Source organism: Sphaerodactylus townsendi, linkage group LG02 (genome assembly GCF_021028975.2).
Source record: "Sphaerodactylus townsendi isolate TG3544 linkage group LG02, MPM_Stown_v2.3, whole genome shotgun sequence".
In the NCBI taxonomy this organism is placed as follows: domain Eukaryota; kingdom Metazoa; phylum Chordata; class Lepidosauria; order Squamata; family Sphaerodactylidae; genus Sphaerodactylus; species Sphaerodactylus townsendi.
Genome location: NC_059426.1, coordinates 171,936,682 through 171,956,487, shown reverse-complemented (window position 1 = coordinate 171,956,487; position 19,806 = coordinate 171,936,682). Strand labels below are relative to the sequence as shown.

Below are 19,806 nucleotides of genomic sequence, written 5' to 3'. Positions count from 1 at the left end.
TCCTCCTCCTTCCTCTTCCTCTTCTTCTTCTTCTTCTTCTTCTTCTTCTTATTTAAATTTGATAAACCGCCCACCCCCGAAGGGCTCTGGGCGGTGCGCAGCAAAACCGCAACTTAAAAAATGTGCACAAAAAATAAGTGATAAATAGTTAAAATACATAACTCAGAATAAGCAGCATTCTAAAACCCAGTAAAACAATATTAATAATACTAATGATGGCAGCGCGTTGCATCTGCTCACGAGCGAATGGCTGGCAGGGAAACACTTTAATCAGGCACGCTTCTCTGTATTTGTAGACGTCCTGCCTCTCCGCTGCATAGCAACAAAGGTCCTAAGGAGGGATGCCAGCAGGGAGGTCTGGGGTGGGCTTGTGGGTGGCTCGGGTGGGCGCCATGGCAGCAGGCTGGCTCCTGCCCTCCCTGGGGGTGGTGACAGGAACCAGCATGCAGCCACTGCCATAGCCAACTCAGCTGGAGAATGGCCCCCCACACATGGGGAGCCACTGCCTGGGTTGCCGCGCCACGGGAGAGGCTGGATGTGCGTGACCCCACTGCTGTGACCCCACTGCTGTGCAAACACCACGGGAGCAGAACCGGTTTATTTTTCCCGCCTTGCTGCTCTCGACCAATCACGAGGTTTGCGCGTGCGGGGATGCCCTTGCGGTGTAAATACAAACGACCCAGGTCGTGCGGAACAAACTGGAGTATAACTTCCTGGTCCTAACTCAGCTCCTGGAAAGAAACGGGCGGCCATGCAGAGGGAGAAACCGTGATAAAATAGACACAGATTTTAAAAAAAACCCGGTGGTACACAGGTATAATTTTGCCATGCGGAAACGACCCAGATCAGATCAGGAGCAGGGGATAGAGGGGTGTCTGGTCTGGGGAGTCTGCTGCCAGGGGGGAGGTGTTGCCTCAGCTGTTTCTGGTAAGCCCTCCCAAAAGGCGAGATCCAACCCCTAGGCTGCATGTTTGATACCTCTACTCTAAGAGGTCATGTAAAGCAGAGGGCCCAGAAGCCGTCACAGGTGAGAGAGACAGATGGTGGCTCCCTGAAACATCCACTCACCTTCTGGGTTTCCTGAAAACCTTCCTCCAGGATTTGGATCAACTCTTTCTTTTTAAGTGGCGCTTCCGGGTTCAATACATAGAAGAGATATTCGAGCTTCTTCCTATTATTTCTGAAAGAGAAAAAGAAACACAAGAGAACTCCCTTTACGCATGAGCATAAGGAGGGGGAGACAAGAATCGTCCCGGCAGATTGGCATTTGGTTCCCAATAGCGGCCAAAAGAAGACATGCTAGCCACCCCCACCCCCCAAGGGCTGCTCTGGAGCCAGCGTGGTATAGTGGTTGAGAGCAGGTGGATTCTAATCTGGAGAACCAGGCTTGATTCCCCACTCCTCCACCTGAATGACAGAGACTTATCTGGTGAACCAGATGCGTTTCCGCACTCCTACATTCCTGCTGGGTTACCTTGGGCTAGTCACAGTTCTCTCTGAACTCTCTCAGCCCTACCTACCTCACAAGGTGTCTTTTGTGGGAAGAGGAAGGGAAAGGAGTTTGTAGGCCACCTTGAGTCTCCTTGCAAGAGAGAAAAGTCGGATATAAATCCAAACTCCTCCTCTTCCTCCTCCTCCTCCTTCTTCTTCCCTCAGCTGTGTGTTAAGTGCCATCAAGTTGCGTTGCTTCTGACTCACGGCGACCCCACGGATCAGTCTCCTCCAAAATGTCCTAACATTCCCATGACTTGCAAATTGTGGTTCGTGGCTTCCTTTATACAGTTATCCCTTCCGCATTGCGACTTTCCACGTTGTGTTTTTGATATATTGAGGGTCGGCACAAGAAATTAGATGGGAATTTGAGGGGGGGGGGGGCATTTTGCAGAAACCCACAGACAACACAGTGTTAGGAGCGAAGGCTGGCATATTTAACTTGATTGCAACTCTCATGTAACCTGATTGATGTATATCTTGGTTGATATGTAGAGGGCCTTTCTCTCTTTCCTTCCTTTCCCTTCTGATGTTTACAGCTTTAACGCTGATTATAGATATCTAGGCAAATTACCCTGAGGAGCCTCTCTGCCTGTTGGTCCAAGGGGGTTTGTGGGAGGTGAGGTAGGTAGCTGCAACTATCCCTGTCACTGCCTTGAAGACACCTGAGCCTCTAAACAAATCTTTTCACACTTTCTCTGGGAAAGCAGGAGGGGGGAATTGGACGAGGATAAAGGAGCCCAGGAAAGCCAGATCGAACAGAACAGGCGTTCTCAAGCGAAGTACTTGCAGCCTTTCAATAAAAGCTACTGATCAAGAATTCAGAGTCTGTTTGTTGGCTTCAGATCCGAGACCTAATGCACAGGAAGTTTAGAAACTCAAGAAATGCAAAAAGTATATGTATAGTATTGTATAACAGAGGCGTAGCTCCAAGGGGACAGGGGGGTGCGCAACGCACCGGGAGCGCACCCCTGTGGGGGGGGTGTGGCGAGGGATTCCGGGGGCATGGTGGTGGCATGACGGGGGCATTCCGGGGCAAGACAGGGGCGAAGGACGGACCAGTGCACTGGGCGCTTTTCCCCTTTGCTATGCCTCTGTTGTATAATATAAACATATTTTATCTTCTACTACCAGGGGATTCCAGGGATTGAACCCGTGACCTTCTGCTTACAAAGCAGAGGCTCTGCCACTGAGCCACAGCCCCGCCCTTAACAGCCACTTGGGGCCAAGGGCTGAAGTGATCGATCGATAAAATAACATACAGGAAGTTGCCTTGTAGCGCATCAGAACATCAGTCCATCATATTTACACAGACTGGCAGCTCGGCTCTCTGTGCTCTCAGGCTGCGGTCTTTCACAACACCTGGCGCCTGGACCTTTTTTTAACTAGAGATGCCCGGGATCGGAACCGAGAGTCACTCACTCACGTGGAATCGTTCAACTCTTCTTCCTCTAAGAAGCTCTGGAACTTCTCCTCGAATTTCTGCCTCAATATCCGGTTATGTACCCTGATGACGCGGTTGACTTTCACGGCCGTAATGCCATACGGTTTGAAGTCCCAGGTGCAAAACCGGGAGAGGATCAAGTCGTAACAGGAGTTGAACCTGCGAGCCGTGAGAAACGGAGGACAGCGGGTGAGCGGGTTTTTGGATCTGTGGGTCTTTTAAGAAGGGGGGGAAAAGAATCACACGCTGCAACTGACTTTCAGGAGTTGCTCGTTCTTTTCATAGACTTATTATGCACGGAGTGCTTTCTGCGGTGCTCCTAGCCCCACGGTCCCTTTGCAGCGGGGTCTCCTCGCGTTTAAACATGAGGAGGACCCTGACCCATCTGGCACGCAGCCACAATCACACTTGCAGCTGCACGCCCCCACTCAAAAGGCAAGATATGACTCTTTGAAAGTAATATCGATATTGCTTGTACCGATATTGTTGAGGCTGCTTTTTGTTGCGTTTGCATTTTCAGGGAAAAGCCGGCTATGGATCCCTGAGTGGGGGATGGTCTCCCCGCACCCCCACCCTGCTCTCTCAGAGATCCACAGCTGCCACATCCTCCTTTCAGCAGCCTCAACAGTATCAATATAAGCAATATCAATATTACCTTTAAAGGTCTTTAAAGAAACAAAATAGGCAACCTTCATCTTGCCTTTTGACTGCAGGACCCCCAGAAGGAAGGGAACCCTGCAGCGAGAGGAAAACCTTGCAGTCTTCCCTGCCCTCACAAACTGTGGGGCACTCAGGATCTATGGTGATACAACTCTAATGGCATCAGTACAAGAATCTCGGCCCCGCAGGGACTAAATGCTCAAAGCACGGTAGAACTCCTGTGCATAAGGTCAAAAGGTGAGGCCCTCTGAATAGAGTAGCCTGGTATGTGAGTGACAAAGAAGTCTGTAGCCTGGGAGTAATTGCTATCTTCATTGTTACTCCCAGGCTACAGACTTCTTTGTGAAGAGGGCCTCACCCTTGACCTCACAGTATATATAATTTCACTTGCTTCCATTCCTACTATCAGGATCCTCTTGACGCATGCCAGCCAAGCAGGATGCAGGCAAAACATCAGGAGAGAATGCTGCTAGAACACGGCCATACAGCCCGGAAACCACACAGCACCCCAACGGATATATAGTTTTAATAGTTTTAAACTAATCGTTAGATGCAACAATTATTGTGCTGGATATTTAATACTGGAAACCGCCCCAAGCCCGAAAGGGGAGGGGAAGTCTGGAAATTTAATAAAATAAAATAAAAAGTAAATATGCGCAGCTATAATGTCCTGGAATGTGACAGCAGTAATGTATAATGGTTAAAGCGCTGGATTGGGATCCAGAAAGCCCCAGGCTGAAGTCTCTGCTCTGCCAACGTTGCGCTCATCTCAGACTGATATTCAGCTAATAAAGAAGAAGAAGAGTTTGGATTTATATCCCACCTTTCTCTCCTGTAAGGAGATTCCAGGTAGTTTCAAACTCCTTCCCTTCCTCTCTCCACAACAGACACCTGGTGAGGCAGGTGGAGCTGAGAAAGTTCGCAGAGAACTGTGAGTAGCCCAAGGTCACGCAGCAGGAATATAGGAGTGCAGAAACACATCTGGTTCACCAGATAAGCCTCCGCCACTCAGGTGGAGGAGTGGGGGATCAAACCTGGTTCTCCAGATTAGAATCCACCTGCTCTTAACCACTATACTATGTTGGCTGATTGCTTCACCCTGGGTCATTCCTTGAAGATCAAGGATCAGTGAATTAGAGCTGGAATTCCTGGTGTTGAGCCCCTGAGTCCCAGTACCACCCAAGATGCTCTTCCCCATGTCTAAGGAGCCCCGCTTCTGGCCTCAGACACGGCACCTGGGTGCAGCTCCGCCTCAGCGGCCCTTTCCCAAGGCTAACAGGGCCCAAGTCAGGCCGTAGCTATACAGCAGCATCCTCCGTGTAAAATATCCAGCCTCCAAAGCTCACAAAACAGATGCACAGAATCGAGTAAGGAAAAAAACCGACCCGGTGCCTATTGAAAGCTCTCTAACGGCTTTACCAAGAATCACTGGGGAGCCTCTTCGGCTGCATTTCCCACTGTTTCCACCTGGTCAGCAAAACTGCACAGCCAGTTTGGTTGGCTTCTCTGCTTTGACTTCCAGCTGATAAACGGCTTCGACTCTGCCAAAGAGCCAACAGAAAGGATTTGGAAGAGGAGTTGGTTTTCACACCCTGCTTTTTTTCTCTGCCTTTAAGGAGGCTCAAAGCGGCCTGCAATCACCCTTTCCCTCCCCGTGACAGATGTCACGTGAGACAGATTGGGGCTGAGAGGGTTTGGAAAGAGCGACGAGAGTCACTATGGGCGAAGAAGAAGAAGAAGAATTGGATATATATCCCCCCCCCCCCCTTTCTCCAGTTTATTCCTGGAGTCCATTGTCCGGGGCAAAAACTCTGGCAGAACCGTTATTCCAGCAGTTCAGTTGGAGGAGTGGGGGATCAAACCTGGTTCTCCAGATTAGAATCCACCTGCTCTTAACCACTATACTATGTTGGCTGATTGCTTCACCCTGGGTCATTCCTTGAAGATCAAGGATCAGTGAATTAGAGCTGGAATTCCTGGTGTTGAGCCCCTGAGTCCCAGTACCACCCAAGATGCTCTTCCCCATGTCTAAGGAGCCCCGCTTCTGGCCTCAGACACGGCACCTGGATGCAGCTCCACCTCACCTGAGAGGAAACAGCACTCAGGTTGCACTGAAACAATTAACAAATATGGTCGGCTTTCATGATCTACCAGACCACAGCCACACAGCCCGGAAAACCCACCACAACCAATTAACAAATAGATTGCATATTGAATGATGAGAGCCACCCTGAACCCGTCTTGCCGGGAGACGGTGGCCTAAAATTCAAATAAATAATAGCATACTAATAATATTAGCAAAGGTTTTGTATTTTGAAGAAGAGAGCAGAGTTTGGACTTTGATAATTCTCCTTCTCTTCCTGAAAGGGGAGGACTCCTCAGTTGCTTAGGAGGGAACTCCTCTGTTCTCTATTGACTGAATGACTTCCTAGGTGGTTGAGAGGAGCTCCGAACTGTGACTAGCCCAAGGTCACCCAGAACTGTGAGGGTTCAGAGAGTCACCGAGCAGGCTTCATGTGGAGGAGTGGGGAATCAAACCCGGTTCTCCAGATCAGAGTCCAAGTAATGCTCATTTGTTCAAGTAATGCTCATAGGAGCAGCAGTGGCGTAGGAGGTTAAGAGCTCGTGCATCTAATCTTGGAGGGAACCTGGTTTGATTCCCAGCCTGCCGCCTGAGCTGTGGAGGTTTCTCTGGGGAATTCAGATTAGCCTTGTACACTCTAAGCCACACCAAGGACCTAGCTGGGGTCACAGCTGGAGCCTTCAGCCCCACCCACCTCCCAGGGTGTTTGTTGTGAGGGGGGAAGGGCAAGGAGATTGTCAGCCCCTTTGAGTCTCCTGCAGGAGACTCAAAGGGGGGATAGAAATCCAAACTCTTCTTCTTCTCTTCTTGTTCAGCACTGCAAGCTGGGGGGAGGGGGGGGATTCCCATTTTTGTCCCAATGAGAGCTAGTAGAATGTTGTGGTTAAGAGAGCTGGACTAGCGTCTGGGAGATCCCAGTTCGAACCCCTACTCATGCCACCGAAGCTTGCTGAATAACTTTGGGCCCGTCCCACTTTCTCAGCCTACAACCTCACAGGGCTGTTGTGGAGACAAAAGGGAGGAAAGGAGAATGATATAAGCTGCTTAAGAGTCTCCATTGTGGAGACGGTTGGGCTACAAATGAATGAAATAAATGAAATGAAATAAATATGTAAATGTCATTTCGCCAGTGGAAAATGGACATGGGGTGCCTTTTCACCCCTATTCTCTGGCTCCATATGTCCTTCCTAGGAGTTACAGAAAAAGGGTGAAAAAGCCCCGCGGTGCAGGCTGGGATCTCTACCTGATGAACCGTTCCGTAATCTTGCCTTGGTCTAATCGCCACTCGAAAAAAATGTATATCAAGCAGTTTAGGCTGGAAAGTGCTACGCCTTTGAGTGGGGTAATTGACATTTTAAGGCAGCTGAGAAGTAAGGGAGGGAGACTGTGTTTTAACCGGGAGCCGGTGCTTGGTTTTTTGTTCCTCTCTAAGCCTTTCTGGCTGGGAGTGTAATTTTTGTATTAGTTAAATCTTTTAAGATTTGTTACTTGGAGAGCCAAAGATTTAACCTTGGGAATTTTGCTAATAAATCTGTGAACTTCGTCTGGACTACAGTGTCTGGACGGTATGATTGTGTTTGCAAAAGTCCCTGTTATAAACCCCTTTGATGAAGAGGACTAGAGGAGGAGAGACTTACAGCTCGCCCTCAGCAACTGAACTGCTGTGTCCCCTGTTTGAGTTTCCTGGAGCGTTGGGAGCGCATGAGAAGAGGGTGAGCAAGTGAGCAGGTCCGCACATGGTGGCAGCGGTGGGATGGAAATCGTGGGAACTTTCTGTAACACTGCACAGTGAGTGTACGTTTGTATTTTGTCTCGGCTGCTTTAATAGAGTTATCAAATGAGCACAGAGCCATCTAATCCAGCAACTGATGAAGAGGAGCATATATTGCTGGACAGATTTGATGGAGATATGTTTTCCGCAGAATCCACCTAGCTAAAACGGCGGCACACAAGGAATTTTTTCAGAACTCAAATTTTACCAACAAAATTTACAGGAAAGCAAGAAAGATTAGAAGAAGAATAAAAAATAACTGTGTTCCCACCGCGATCCTCAAAAAAAAAAAAGGATAATCAAGAGATAGAAAAAAGTGCAGAGAAAGGGCAATGAGGATGATTGGAAAGATTGGAGCACCTTCCTATGAGGAGAGACTGGAAGCCAGCTTGGGGACCTTTAGTTTGGGATGAGGAGACGCCTGAGGGGAGGGCGAATGAAGTCTGGCAAAAATTGGCGCATTGTGGGTAGAAATGTTGACAGAGAGAATTTTTCTCTTCAAATACTGTGTTCAGGCATTGAAAAATGCTTAGGAGAAGAATTAGGACTAATGAAAGGAAACACTTCTTCACGCAGAACGTGGTGAGATTGGTGTTTGGAAATGCCACAGGAGGTGGTGACATACAACCTGATAGCTTTGCATGGGTTTGACAGATTTATGGAGGAGAAGTCGCATCTATGGCTACCAATCTTTGGATCCCTTGATCTCAGATTGCAAATGCCTCAGCAGACCACAGTGCTAGGGAGCAGCAGCAGCAGCAGCAGGCCATTGCTTTCACATCCTGCAGGTGAGCTCCCAAAGGCACCTGGTAGCCACTGCGAGTAGCAGAGTGCTGGACTGATGGACTCTGGTCTGATCCAGCAGGCTCTTCCCCATATTCTTAAGGCCACTGCTTTACATCCTGTGCGGGTGAGTCTCCAAAGGCACCTGGTGGGCCACTGCGAGTAGCAGAGCAAGCTGGACTAGATGGACTCTGGTCTGATCCAGCAGGCTAGTTCTCCATGTTCCAAAAAACAATGCCAATTACCTACTGGCTGGGGTGTGCAGCTGGGACCAGAAGCCGCATCAGGTAAGAACTCTTGTCCCTACATTTCGCTTCCTCTTTGTGGGCTTAATCTCCCAGAGAGGGGAGGGGCGCTTGTAAGTGCGATTTTGTCCTTGTCGCGAGCCCCTTTCCCACACATGCTCTCGGGCCTACAAGCGGGCAAGAAGAAGTGCGCCAGGAAGGCGAAAGAGCACTTCTGGCTGACTTTTCAACCAGTGGCATGGGTGGCCAACAGCCTCCAGTGTAAATCTGGCACAAACACAGTATTGAATAATAAATACAAAGGATCTTTGGAAGAAAGAAAAAGAAATCTAAAGAGGGAGGTTACTCTGAAGCCCACGGGTTCACACAGACGGTTGATCCTAGATTTTCTCAGTAGACCTATATCAAGCCCTTTCTAATCCACCTGCCAAATTTAAGTATCCAAGGAGCTGAGAGCTGAGGAAAAATCTCACTCTACAAGCCTGCAAAATAGCTCCTTGCAGCTAGAAAAAAAAAGTTTGGATTTATATCCCAATCTTCTCACCTGTAAGGAGGCTCTGGTGGCTTACAAGTTCTTCCCTCCCCTCCCACAAATTTCCAGACCCCTGTGGTGGCTGGAGAGAATTCTCAGAGAACTGCAGGACTAGCCCAAGGTCACCCAGCAGGAAATGTAGGAGGCGGAAACACATCTGGTTCACCAGGATAAAGCCTGCCACTCAAGGCGGAGAGCGGAATCAAACCCAGTCTCTAGATTAGAATCCACCTGCTGTTAACTACTACTAATTCATCATTGGTCAGGGAGCTCCCTAGAGGTGGCAGGAGCGTAATTCCACTCCAGATATGGACTGTTAATCAGCCCCGCCAGCACGGCACCTGGGCTCTTAGCCAGTGGGCTGATGGGAATTGTAGTCTATAACATCTGGAGTGCCAAAGGTTCGCCACCACGGCCCTAGAGGTTCAACGGGAGTGAAGTGCCCATTCCGTGGCAGGCCCAGGTGCACAAAAAAGAAGTTGTCACCTTCCTCCAGCCATCTCACAGGACCAACAAAGAAAACTTCTGCTGCTGTCTACTGACCTGGTTTGCCTAAATGTACAAAACTGCAGGGCGCGAATTAAAATGTACTAAAGAAAGGTAAGGCAAAACACCAAATTTAAGATGTATAAGACGAAAAAAGCCGAGAGTAAAAATAGCAGTTACAAAGTAAAAAGAAAAAGAAAAAATATTCAGCTCACATGGGCTGATTTCCCTCTGGTGCTTTGGGACATGGTGGGACAAGAAATGGGTCGGGGAAAGAAATTGTGTCCTGATGTGTTTCCTGTTTGCAGTGTGCCAAGAGGGGAGATGTGTCAGGGCAAGGAATGTTGTCCCAACACACTTTCTCTTGCCCTGCATGTTTTTCTAAGGGCCCTGCAGGGAAAGCTGTGTCTGGTGTGATTCTTTCAGTTCTAGCCGGGTGAGGGGGTAATTAGTCATGAACCCATAGCTAGATGCCTAGATCCTACCAACTGCTGAGATAAATTTTGCAACTGACAAGGCAATCCTAGCCTTAGAACATAAGAACATAAGAACAAGCCAGCTGGATCAGACCAGAGTCCATCTAGTCCAGCTCTCTCCTACTCGCCGTGGCCCAACAGGTGCCTTTGGGAGCTCACGTGCAGGATGTGAAAGCAACGGCCTTTCTCTGCCCTGCTGTTCTCGGCACCTGGTCTGTTAAGGCATTTTGCACCAAAGATCAAAGAGGATCAAGATTGGTAGCCAGAGATCGACTTCTCCTCCATAAATCTGTCCAAGCCCCTTTTAAAGCTATCCAGGTTAGTGGCCATCACCACCTCCTGTGGTAGCATCTTCCAAACACCAATCACACGCTATGCGGAAGTTAGTGCTTCCTTTATCTTCTAGAACTTGAGAGTGGAGCCCTTATATCTAGATGTTGGATCATATATTAAGCTCTGCCAGCATACAATTGGCCATGCTGGCAGGGGCTGATGGGAATTGTAGTCCATAACATCTGGAGTGCCAAAGGTAAGAAGAACCTTGACTAAATGGCCTGGAGGCTGGTAGGTCATTGTCTTCAGTAAGGCCCAGATTCTCACTGGCCTCTCCCTTGTGTGACATTCACACGAGAGCAGAATATGTTCGATCACCTCTGGTTCCTTTCCATCACAGGGGCTGAGCCTTTGGTGGTAAGGAAAGTCCCCGAAACCTTCTTTTTAGTAATTCAGATGGAAATGAATACTGTCAGGTTCTGGTAAATAATCTCCATTTGATAACGCTTTTGACAGTTCAAGGGGCTTCTGCACAATTCTCTGGGACAAAAAGGGATTGGCATAGCCAATTCTAAAATGCCAGTGGCAGTTGAGTAGTCTCCAGATACCATGGACCTCGCACTCCATCAGCCCCCGCCAGCAATGGGCTGGGCGGTAGGGCCTGCGGGGAATTCAAGGGGTCTGTGAACATCTGAGGGGCTAGTGGTTTGAAGACGCCTGAGCTAGAGGGAGAGTCTGAAACAGGCCATAAATTTGCCAGAGCGGATGTCCTGAAGTCTGCATAAAACAGAGAAAAATTGCTATATCCAGGCCCATTTGGTCGAGAACATTTGAAGGGCCATGAAAAAGACATGAATTGACGAGGCCATAAAAGAGGCACAAATTGACAGGTACCACATAGACTCTCTCTGGTCTTTTGACATGTGAGCCAATGTGCACTTTCAATCCACTCGTGCACTTTTGCAGCTTGGATTTTACTAGAGGGAAGGTAAAATCCACGGTGTCACTGTGGAAGTGGATTGAAAGTGCCTTATTCTGCATGTGCGGAAGGAGCCCCCCCCCTCTCTCCCTCTCTCTCAGCCCTGGTGAAACGTCTGGCCAAGTTCCAGCCCTGTTTGCTGACAGCAGCACCCCCTTGGGCGTCTCACAGAACGTACGTACTCCTCCAGCTTTTTGTTCCAGAAGGCTATTCTTGTTCTGACGCAGTCCAATTTGTGTAGGAACTGCCGCTCCAAATTGATTTCCTCGGCGGCATTGTCGGAGTTTTCCCCGGCGCAGTTTGACTTTTCCCCGTCAAAGCTCTTGGACATGCTTGTCTGCTGCTTTCCAGAGGCCTGCAGGTCCGCCAAATCACGTTCCAGCTGTTGAATGAAACCACCAAGGCATCAGGAGCCAGTTCCGGTCAATCAAAGAGAAGTGTATGGAACTGTTAAGACGGTAAGAAGAGCCCTGTTGGAACAGACCTGGGATATAACCCAGTGTCCTGCTCCCAGACTGGGGAACTGGCAAGCAGGGTTGAAGAAGAAGGAGGAAGAGGAGAAGAAGGAGGAGGAAGAGGAGGAGGAGGAAGAGGAGGAGTTTGGATTTATATCCCCCCTTTTTCTCCTGCAGGAGACTCAAAGGGGCTTACAATCTCCTTGCCCTTCCCCCTTCACAACAAACACCCTGTGAGGTAGGTGGGGCTGAGAGAGCTTCGAGAAGCTGTGACTAGCCCAAGGTCACCCAGCTGGCTTGTGTGGGAGTGCACAGGCTAATCTGAAATGTCAGTGGTAGTTAGGTTCAGTCTATACCTCCAGATGTTCTAATCACACTCCCATCAGCCCCTGCCAGCATGGCCAAGGGTAGGCTCATGGGAATTGTAGTCTGTGAACATCTGAGGGCCATAGTTTGAAGACACTGCTTGTGAGGGAGAGTCTTAAAATCAAAACCTGGGAATCAAAACCGGGTTCCCAAGCAGATTAGACACACGATCTCTGGCACCTCCTGTCGCCACTGCTAATAGTCACAGGTATCAGGATTTGCTGTCCATTGATAAATGATGGAATGTCAATTACTGCTGGCAGTGCTGGGGAAAGGCACTCTCATGCCGGGGATAATTAGGAAAGGAATTTAATAAACTATATAGCATCAAGATTTGGAGTAATTGTAGCCCAGTTCAATATTCAAAAAAAAGGACACGAAGAGACAGAAAAAGTGCAGAGAAGGGATTTAGGATGATTGAGGGATTGCAGCACTTTCCCCATGAGGTCGTAGCGTTGGGACTTATTTGGAGAGGAGATCGCCCGAGGGGGGATATGATTGTGCTCATAGTCATATTGGGGTGTGAAATGACAGAGAGAAATTTTCCTTCATTGTCATTGGGAACTAGGGTATTCATTGAATGCTGGGAAGAATTAGAACTACAAAAGGAAACACTTTCAATGCTAAACGCAGGACAGTGTTTGGAATATTGCCACAGGAGGCAGGGATGGCCACCAACCTGGATAGCTTTAAAAGGGGCTTCTGGACAGAATGGTGGGAGGAGAAGTTCATTTATGGCTACCAATCTTGATCCCTCTTGATCTGAGATTGCAAATGCCTTAACAGTCCAGGTGCTCGAGCAGCAGCCACAGAAGGCCAGCTTTCTACATCCTACATGTGAACTCCCAAAGGCACCTGGTGGGCCACTGCGAGTAGCAGAGAGCTGGACTAGATGGACTCTGGTCTGATCCAGCTGGCTTGTTCTTATGTTCTTATGTTCTTATGCTGCTCCTGTTGAGAGCAATATACCTTCTCCTGTTTATCTCTTAATGTCACTGGTATTCAGAGATATACTGTCTCTGAACAAGGAGGTTCCATTTAACTATCCTGGCCCAAGCCACTTGGACCCATCCGCCCCGAGTTTCCCTAATTCCCTTTTTATAGCCTGTAGCTGCATCTTGTGACAGCAAATGGCAAAAGTTAATTAACGTCTTTGTGAAGCTGTCTTTTTCTTGACTTAATCCTGATTTCTGGTGACTCCACGTGCCTACATTTTGAGAAAGGGAGGGGGAAAAGCAGTTGATATATGAGCCGGGCTTCCGGTACCAACGTATAAAGCTGCTTCATACCTACGTGAGGCCCATCCTAAGAATAACCCAGTGGCCTCCTTAAGAACATAGCACTAAGAACTAGCCTGCTGGACTGTGACCAGAGTCCATCTAGTCCAGCACTCTGCCACTGCAGTGGCCCACCAGGTGCCTTTGGGGAGCCTTACAATGGTGGATGTGAAAAACAATGGCCTCTGCTGCTGTTTTTTTTCGCTGCTGCTGCTGCTCCTGAGCACCTGGTCTGCTAAGGCACGGTAAATCTGAGATCAAAGAGGATCAAGATTGGTAGCCATAAATCGACCCTCTCCATAAATCTGTCCAAGCTCCTTTTAAAGCTATCCAGGTTAGTACCACCACCTCCTGTGGCATATTCCAAAACACCCTTCAATCACATTAATGTCATGCAAGAAGTAGTTTCCTTTTATTAGTTCCTAATTCTTCCCAGCATTTCTGCATGCCCCTGGTTCTAGTATTGTGAGAAAGAGAGAGCACCCTCTCTCCCTGTCACATTTTCTACCCCATGCATACTCTTATAGACTCCCCCAATCATATCCCCCCCCCTCAGCTGCCTCCCTTCCAAACCAAGAGTCCCAAATCCGCAGCTCCTCCTCATAGGGAAGGTGCTCCAGTCCCTCAACTTCATCCCTTTGTTGCCCCTTCTTTTTCTATCTCCTCAATATCCTTTTTGAGATGCGGCGACCAGAACTGGACACAGTACTCCAAGTGCGGTCGCACCACTGCTTTATATAAGGGCATGACAATCTTTGCAGTTTTATTATCAATTCCTTTTCTAATGATCCCCAGCATAGAGTTTGCCTTTTTCACAGCTGCCATTCACTGAGTTGACATTCCCATGGAACTATCAACTAAGACGCCCAAATCCCTTTCCTGGTCTGTGACTGATAGCACTGACCCCTGTAGCTTGTATGTGAAGTTTGGATTTTTTGCCCCTATGTGCATCACTTTGCATTTTGCTACATTGAACTGCATTTGCCATTTCTTAGCCCAGGGTACAAATACATATAAATAAAAACGAAGAGAAGGAGAGGAGTTTGGATTTATACCCCATCTTTCTCTCTTGAAAGGAGATTCAAGGCAGCTTACAAACTCCTTCCTTTCCTCTCCCCACAGCATACAACTTGTGAGGCAGGTGGGGCTGAGAGAGTTCTGAGAGAACTGTGACTAGCCCAAGGTCACCCAGCAGGCATCATGTATTGGAGTGGGGAAACAAAAGCCAGTACTCCAGATAAGATTTCCACTAATGTGGAGGAGTGGGGGATCAAACCCAGTTCCCCAGATGAAAGTCCTCTGCTCTTTACCACTATACCACGCTAGTTTGGAGTTAAAAAAATACAAATTAAAATGGTGGTTTAGAGGACCCTAAATGGCTTACATGTAAATGGTTAGAATATGTCTGGGAACAAGTGACACTTGATATTTTCGATATGCTAACCAAAAATAAGACGTGGCAAGATAATCAGAATGAAATTTTGAAGATATGGATAATGTACGTGGACTGGATGGAAGAAGCTCGAGTCAATGAAGAAATATGGGAGAAGAGGCTACAGAGAATGAACTTACTGCTGTTTGTGTGACACAACTATGAAGAAGAAGTAATGGGGGGAGGGAGAAAAGGGGGAAAGTATTGTTTGAAAATGTATGAAGAAGAAAATTACTATAAACTGTAAAATTCAAATGATATAATAAATAAATGAATGAATGAATGAATGAATGAATGAATGAATGAATGAATGAATGAATGAATGAATGAATGAATGAATGAATGAATGAATGAATGAATGAATGAATGAATGGCTTACATGTTTGATGTGGCAGTGGAAAAGCTTGATCCGCTCTTCAGGCAGCTTCTGCAGCTTGAATTTCCTTTCTCTGAGCTTTTCGAGCCCCTCCTCCAGCTGTCTCTGAGCGCTCTTGGACGCCAAGCATGTTGTAGTGCACATCACCTTTTCCATCACGGTGGACTTCCGGGACAAAGAAAACAAAAGGAAGGATAATATTGTTCACCCCGCGGGAGACAGCAAAATGTTAAGGTTTTTTGACAATTAAGAAATATCAAAGGTAAAGGTGGTCCTCTCAGCAAAAAAACCAGGCTCACATTGACTCCACGGGGTGACATCACATCACAAGGTTTACTAGGCAGACTTTGTTTGCAGGGTGATTTGCCCCTCATTCTTCCCAGTTGCCTGCCCTTCACCTCTGCTGCAAGCTGGGCACTCAGAAAGATGGAAGGCTGAGTCAGCCTTGAGCCGGCTACCTGAAACCGACTTCTCTTGGGATCAGACTCGGATGGCAGCAGAGCTCTGACTGCAGGCAGTGGCGTATCTGCCTGGGGACAAGGGGTACCCCTTGTCCCTGGGTGCCACTCTTCTGGTCACATGGGGGTGCAAAATTGGCCCCCCACCTGACCAGGAAGTCCTGCTGTCTCGTCGTTTTCACGTGCCTCGACCCCATCCTTCCTGCTCCCCAAGCCCCACCCCCGGCCTCAGTGCTTATAAAAGGTCTCCGGGGGGTGGGCACCCTAGGTCTTGCCCATGTCCATGGTGACATGGGCGGGGTCGAGGGCAGTGGGGGTGGAGCCTGGGGGCATCAGGGGTGGAGCTGGGGGGCAGAGCCTAGGGGGCAGAGCCTGGGGGAGCGTCCTGGAGACAATTTCTCTCTGGGCTTACATTTACCTCTGGTAATGCTTCTCTGACTGCAAGACAGCAGCTTACCACTCTGTACCACAGGGCTCCTGTAAGAGCCATTGTTGCACTTGTATATCATTCCCTCCCCCTTCCCTAGTTTAGCTTTGATTCTAATCTTGTCTTCCATTACTTATTTATTTAGAAAATGTATATGCCACCTGTCCAGAAATCTTCTCAAGAGAGCTTACAACTAATAAAACATAATTGCTAAAGTTTGAGCATTCAAAAACAGCCCGGCACCATTAAAATAAGTCACGAGAGGAAGAAAAATTAATCAGTGTCAAAAAGGATGGGGTGTCCTCCCCCCACTCCATTTCACCGCCATACTCTTTCCATTTGCACTGGATTTAGATTCTTTCATGGATAACTAGATGGCAAACAGGGCTGCCAGGACATGGGAGGTTTGTGGTGACACGGCAGGCCACGGCATCTTCGGTGCTGCTGCCTGCATTGTCTGTGAAAACCCAGAAGTGGTGTATGGTAGCTCTAGGAACTGCTGAAAACTCTATGGTAACCATAGAGTTTCCAGCAATTCCTATGTCGCCGAGGATTCTCCCATGTTACTCAGAGTGGCAGGAGGCAACGACTAACGCTGCAATGGAAAACCCACCTTGAGGGGAAAGGACGGGAGGGGGAGAGGGAAAGGGGGCCCATCAGGCCAGCTGTCCTGGTCTCTGCGGGACCTTGGCGAGTTCAAGAGGGCCTGTGGGCGCTCCAGCACCCAGTTATTCCAACCCGTCTCAGGCCCTTGGGGATGCCAGCCGCAGACTGCCTGCCCCCTCTGCAGCCCCCACAACAGTTTTGCCATCTTCAGCATTGCCTGATTAAGGATTCCTATCCAACTTGGGGCAATGCTGGCCCTCCTCGCCTTTGGCTAAGCCATCTGTGCATGCATCTGGGCATGTATTTTATCTTGCAATTTTTGGAATTCATAAGAGTAATGTATTTTAATGAATTTTAATGTTTTATCCCCTATATTGTGCTTTATGAGACCTTATACTGTATCTGCTTCTTTATGTCTCATTGTAATAATCGCCAGAGTCCTTCTGAGCAGCAGTGGCGTAGGGAGGTTAAGAGCTCGCGGTATCTAATCTGGAGGAACCTGGCTAGATTCCCAGCTCTGCCGCCTGAGCTGTGGGAGGCTTATCTGTAGAATTCCCATCAGCTCTGTGCACTCCCACACACGCCAAGCAGCTGGGTGACCTTTGCCAGTCACAGCTTCTCGGAGCTCTCTCAGCCCCACCTACCTCACAGGGTGTTTGTTGTGAGGGGGGAAGGGCAAGGAGCTCTGCCGCCTGAGCTGTGGAGGCTTATCTGGGGAATTCAGATTAGCCTGTGCACTCCCACACACGCCAGCTGGGTGACCTTGGGCTAGTCACAGCTTCTCGGAGCTCTCTCAGCCCCACCTACCTCACAGGGTGTTTGTTGTGAGGGGGGAAGGGCAAGGAGATTGTAAGCCCCTTTGAGTCTCCTGCAGGAGAGAAAGGGAGGATATAAATCCAAACTCCTCCTACTCCTCCTACTCCTCCTACTCCTCCCCCCCTCCCCCTATTATTATTATTATTATTATTATTAAGTCTAATAAATCATCATCATCATCATCATCATCTGGTCATGGCCCACCCACCCTGGGGGAAAGGGGAGGGGGAGAGGGGGAGATACCCATCATCTGGTTGAGGCTCACCCACACTGGCGGGAAGGGGAGGGGCTTGTCATCTGGTCAAGGCCCACCCACCCTGGGGGGGAAGGGGAGGGAGGAAGAGGGGAAGACTTCATAATCATGCAGCAGGTGAAAAAAAAATCAGCACCCTTACAAAACATATGGGTAGCTGGTACAATCTTTGACGAGGATCCTATCACATACACAACCATTGTTTTATTTACACGTAGAATTAAACCAAGCAGTCGATCGATCAATTGACACATACCCAAATCGAGAAATCACCGTCAGCTTACATAGCATTTAACTTTAAAAAAAAATAAAGTTCTGAACCCACCTCGGCTAACTCCTTGATCTGTTTTGAAGAAACATCGTAAGTGTCGAGCCTCTGGAGCTGAGGGATGTGATACAGGACGTGCGTCGCGTAATTGCACAGGTGACAAACCGGGCTGGGCTCATACTGGGGGTCGTTCAGGCACAGATCTTTTAAGTTATCCAGCCTTGCCAAGTTGGTAATTTCCTTTGAAGTAAAAAAAAAAACACCACGCAACTATTACGACACATGTAAAGGGCCTTTTCCAGGGCCCGTTTTGATGCTTTTCCATCAGCCAATCTAATGGGCCGATTTCAAAAAATCCCACAACATAGGAGATTATGTGTTTGTAACTCAGGGGAAGTGGACTCTGTATTACATATTCTATTGCATTGTGAACTCTATAAAGGGGAAAGGGAGGCTTTAATTCATCCATTGTTTATTCAGCACAGAAATTTAACTAGAGTTAATTCCGATTCAGTTCTTGTGAGAATTTTACTGGAAGACCGAGTTTCTTTCATATCTCAGCAGGTAGCTAAATTTTGTATGCTGGCACATAATAAGCGAAGAATCATGTTAGGACCAAGAGCCAGACCACACGAAGGTGACCGTAATAATGCTACAAGCGGATGATATTTTTTGTGTATAGACTTATAACATGGATTTCTGTACAAATTCGATTTTCTTTTGTTTATTGTTCTTCCTTTTTCTTGTTCTTCTCCACTCTTTTTTGCTGGCCTAATGGCAGTAATAAAACTGACTGACTGACAAGATTAAAGAACCCCTGGGTTTCCACATTTGGAGAAGTGCGGGAGAAGAATCCCCCCCTCCATTTTGTGTCATGAGCATGAAGCGAATCAGGACTGAGCAACAATCCGAGCAAGGGATGGAGCGAGGGGGAAAAGCGCCTGGTGCACTGATGCGTCCTCTGCCCCCGCCACGATACGCCCCCGCCATGCCCTCGCAGGGGCGTGCGCCCGGTGCATCATCCCCCCCGCCCCCTCCACTGTCCCCTTGGAGCTACGCCTCTGATCCAAGCTTTAGGCACACCACCACTGTTCGTCAAAGGTGACAGTTTATAAAAAAAGTAAAGGTAGAAGAAGAGGAAGAAGAGGAAGAAGAGGAAGAAGAAAAAGAAGAGTTTGGATTTATATCCCCCCCTTTCTCTCCTGCAGGAGACTCAAAGGGACTTAAAATCTCCTTGCCCTTCCCCCCTCACAACAAACACCCTGTGAGGTAGGTGGGGCTGAGAGAGCTCCGAGAAGCTGTGACTAGCCCAAGGTCACCCAGCTGGCGTGTGTGGGAGTGCACAGGCTAATCTGAATTCCCCAGATAAGCCTCCACAGCTCAAGCGGCAGAGCGGGGAATCAAACCCGGTTCCTCCAGATTAGATACACGAGCTCTTAACCTCCTATGCCACTGCTGCTCCCCACTGCAAGCACTGGATTATCACTGATCTGTGGGGTGACGTTTTCCTTCCCCCCCATATTGCTCAGAACCACATAAGACAACTAACATGTTTTTGAACGTTAGACCCCACTCTAAGGTTTTGATTACAGCTCAGGTTGGGCAGCCAAGATGAGTCAAACCTTTTTGGCCCTAAGCAGGAGGAGGAGGAGGAGGAGGAGGAGAGGAGCAGTTTGGATGTATACCCACCTTTCTCTCCTGTAAGGAGACTCAAGGTGGCTTACAAACTTCTTTCCGTTCCTCTCCCCACAACAGACAGGTGGCAGTGGGGGCAGGTGGGCTGAGAGTGTTCTGAAAACTGACTAGCTCCGGTCACGCAGCTGGCTTCATGTGTAGGAGCAGGGAAACA

At 48.4% G+C, this 19,806-nt stretch overlaps 1 protein-coding gene across 1 annotated transcript in view; it reads right to left on the bottom strand.

Annotated features, from left to right (window-relative positions):
• The window catches only part of LOC125426406 (leucine-rich repeat-containing protein 9-like), a 23,743-nt gene that overhangs the window by 2,937 nt on the left and 1,000 nt on the right, over window positions 1-19,806 (bottom strand). Inside the window, exons 3-8 of the mRNA XM_048484662.1 lie at window positions 18,015-18,197; window positions 16,628-16,720; window positions 15,133-15,294; window positions 11,406-11,605; window positions 2,918-3,094; window positions 1,069-1,180 (exon numbers count right to left, since the gene is read on the bottom strand). Of these exons, the coding sequence (XP_048340619.1) occupies window positions 1,069-1,180; window positions 2,918-3,094; window positions 11,406-11,605; window positions 15,133-15,294; window positions 16,628-16,720; window positions 18,015-18,197 (927 nt within the window). The remainder of the gene's footprint in view (window positions 1-1,068; window positions 1,181-2,917; window positions 3,095-11,405; window positions 11,606-15,132; window positions 15,295-16,627; window positions 16,721-18,014; window positions 18,198-19,806) is intronic.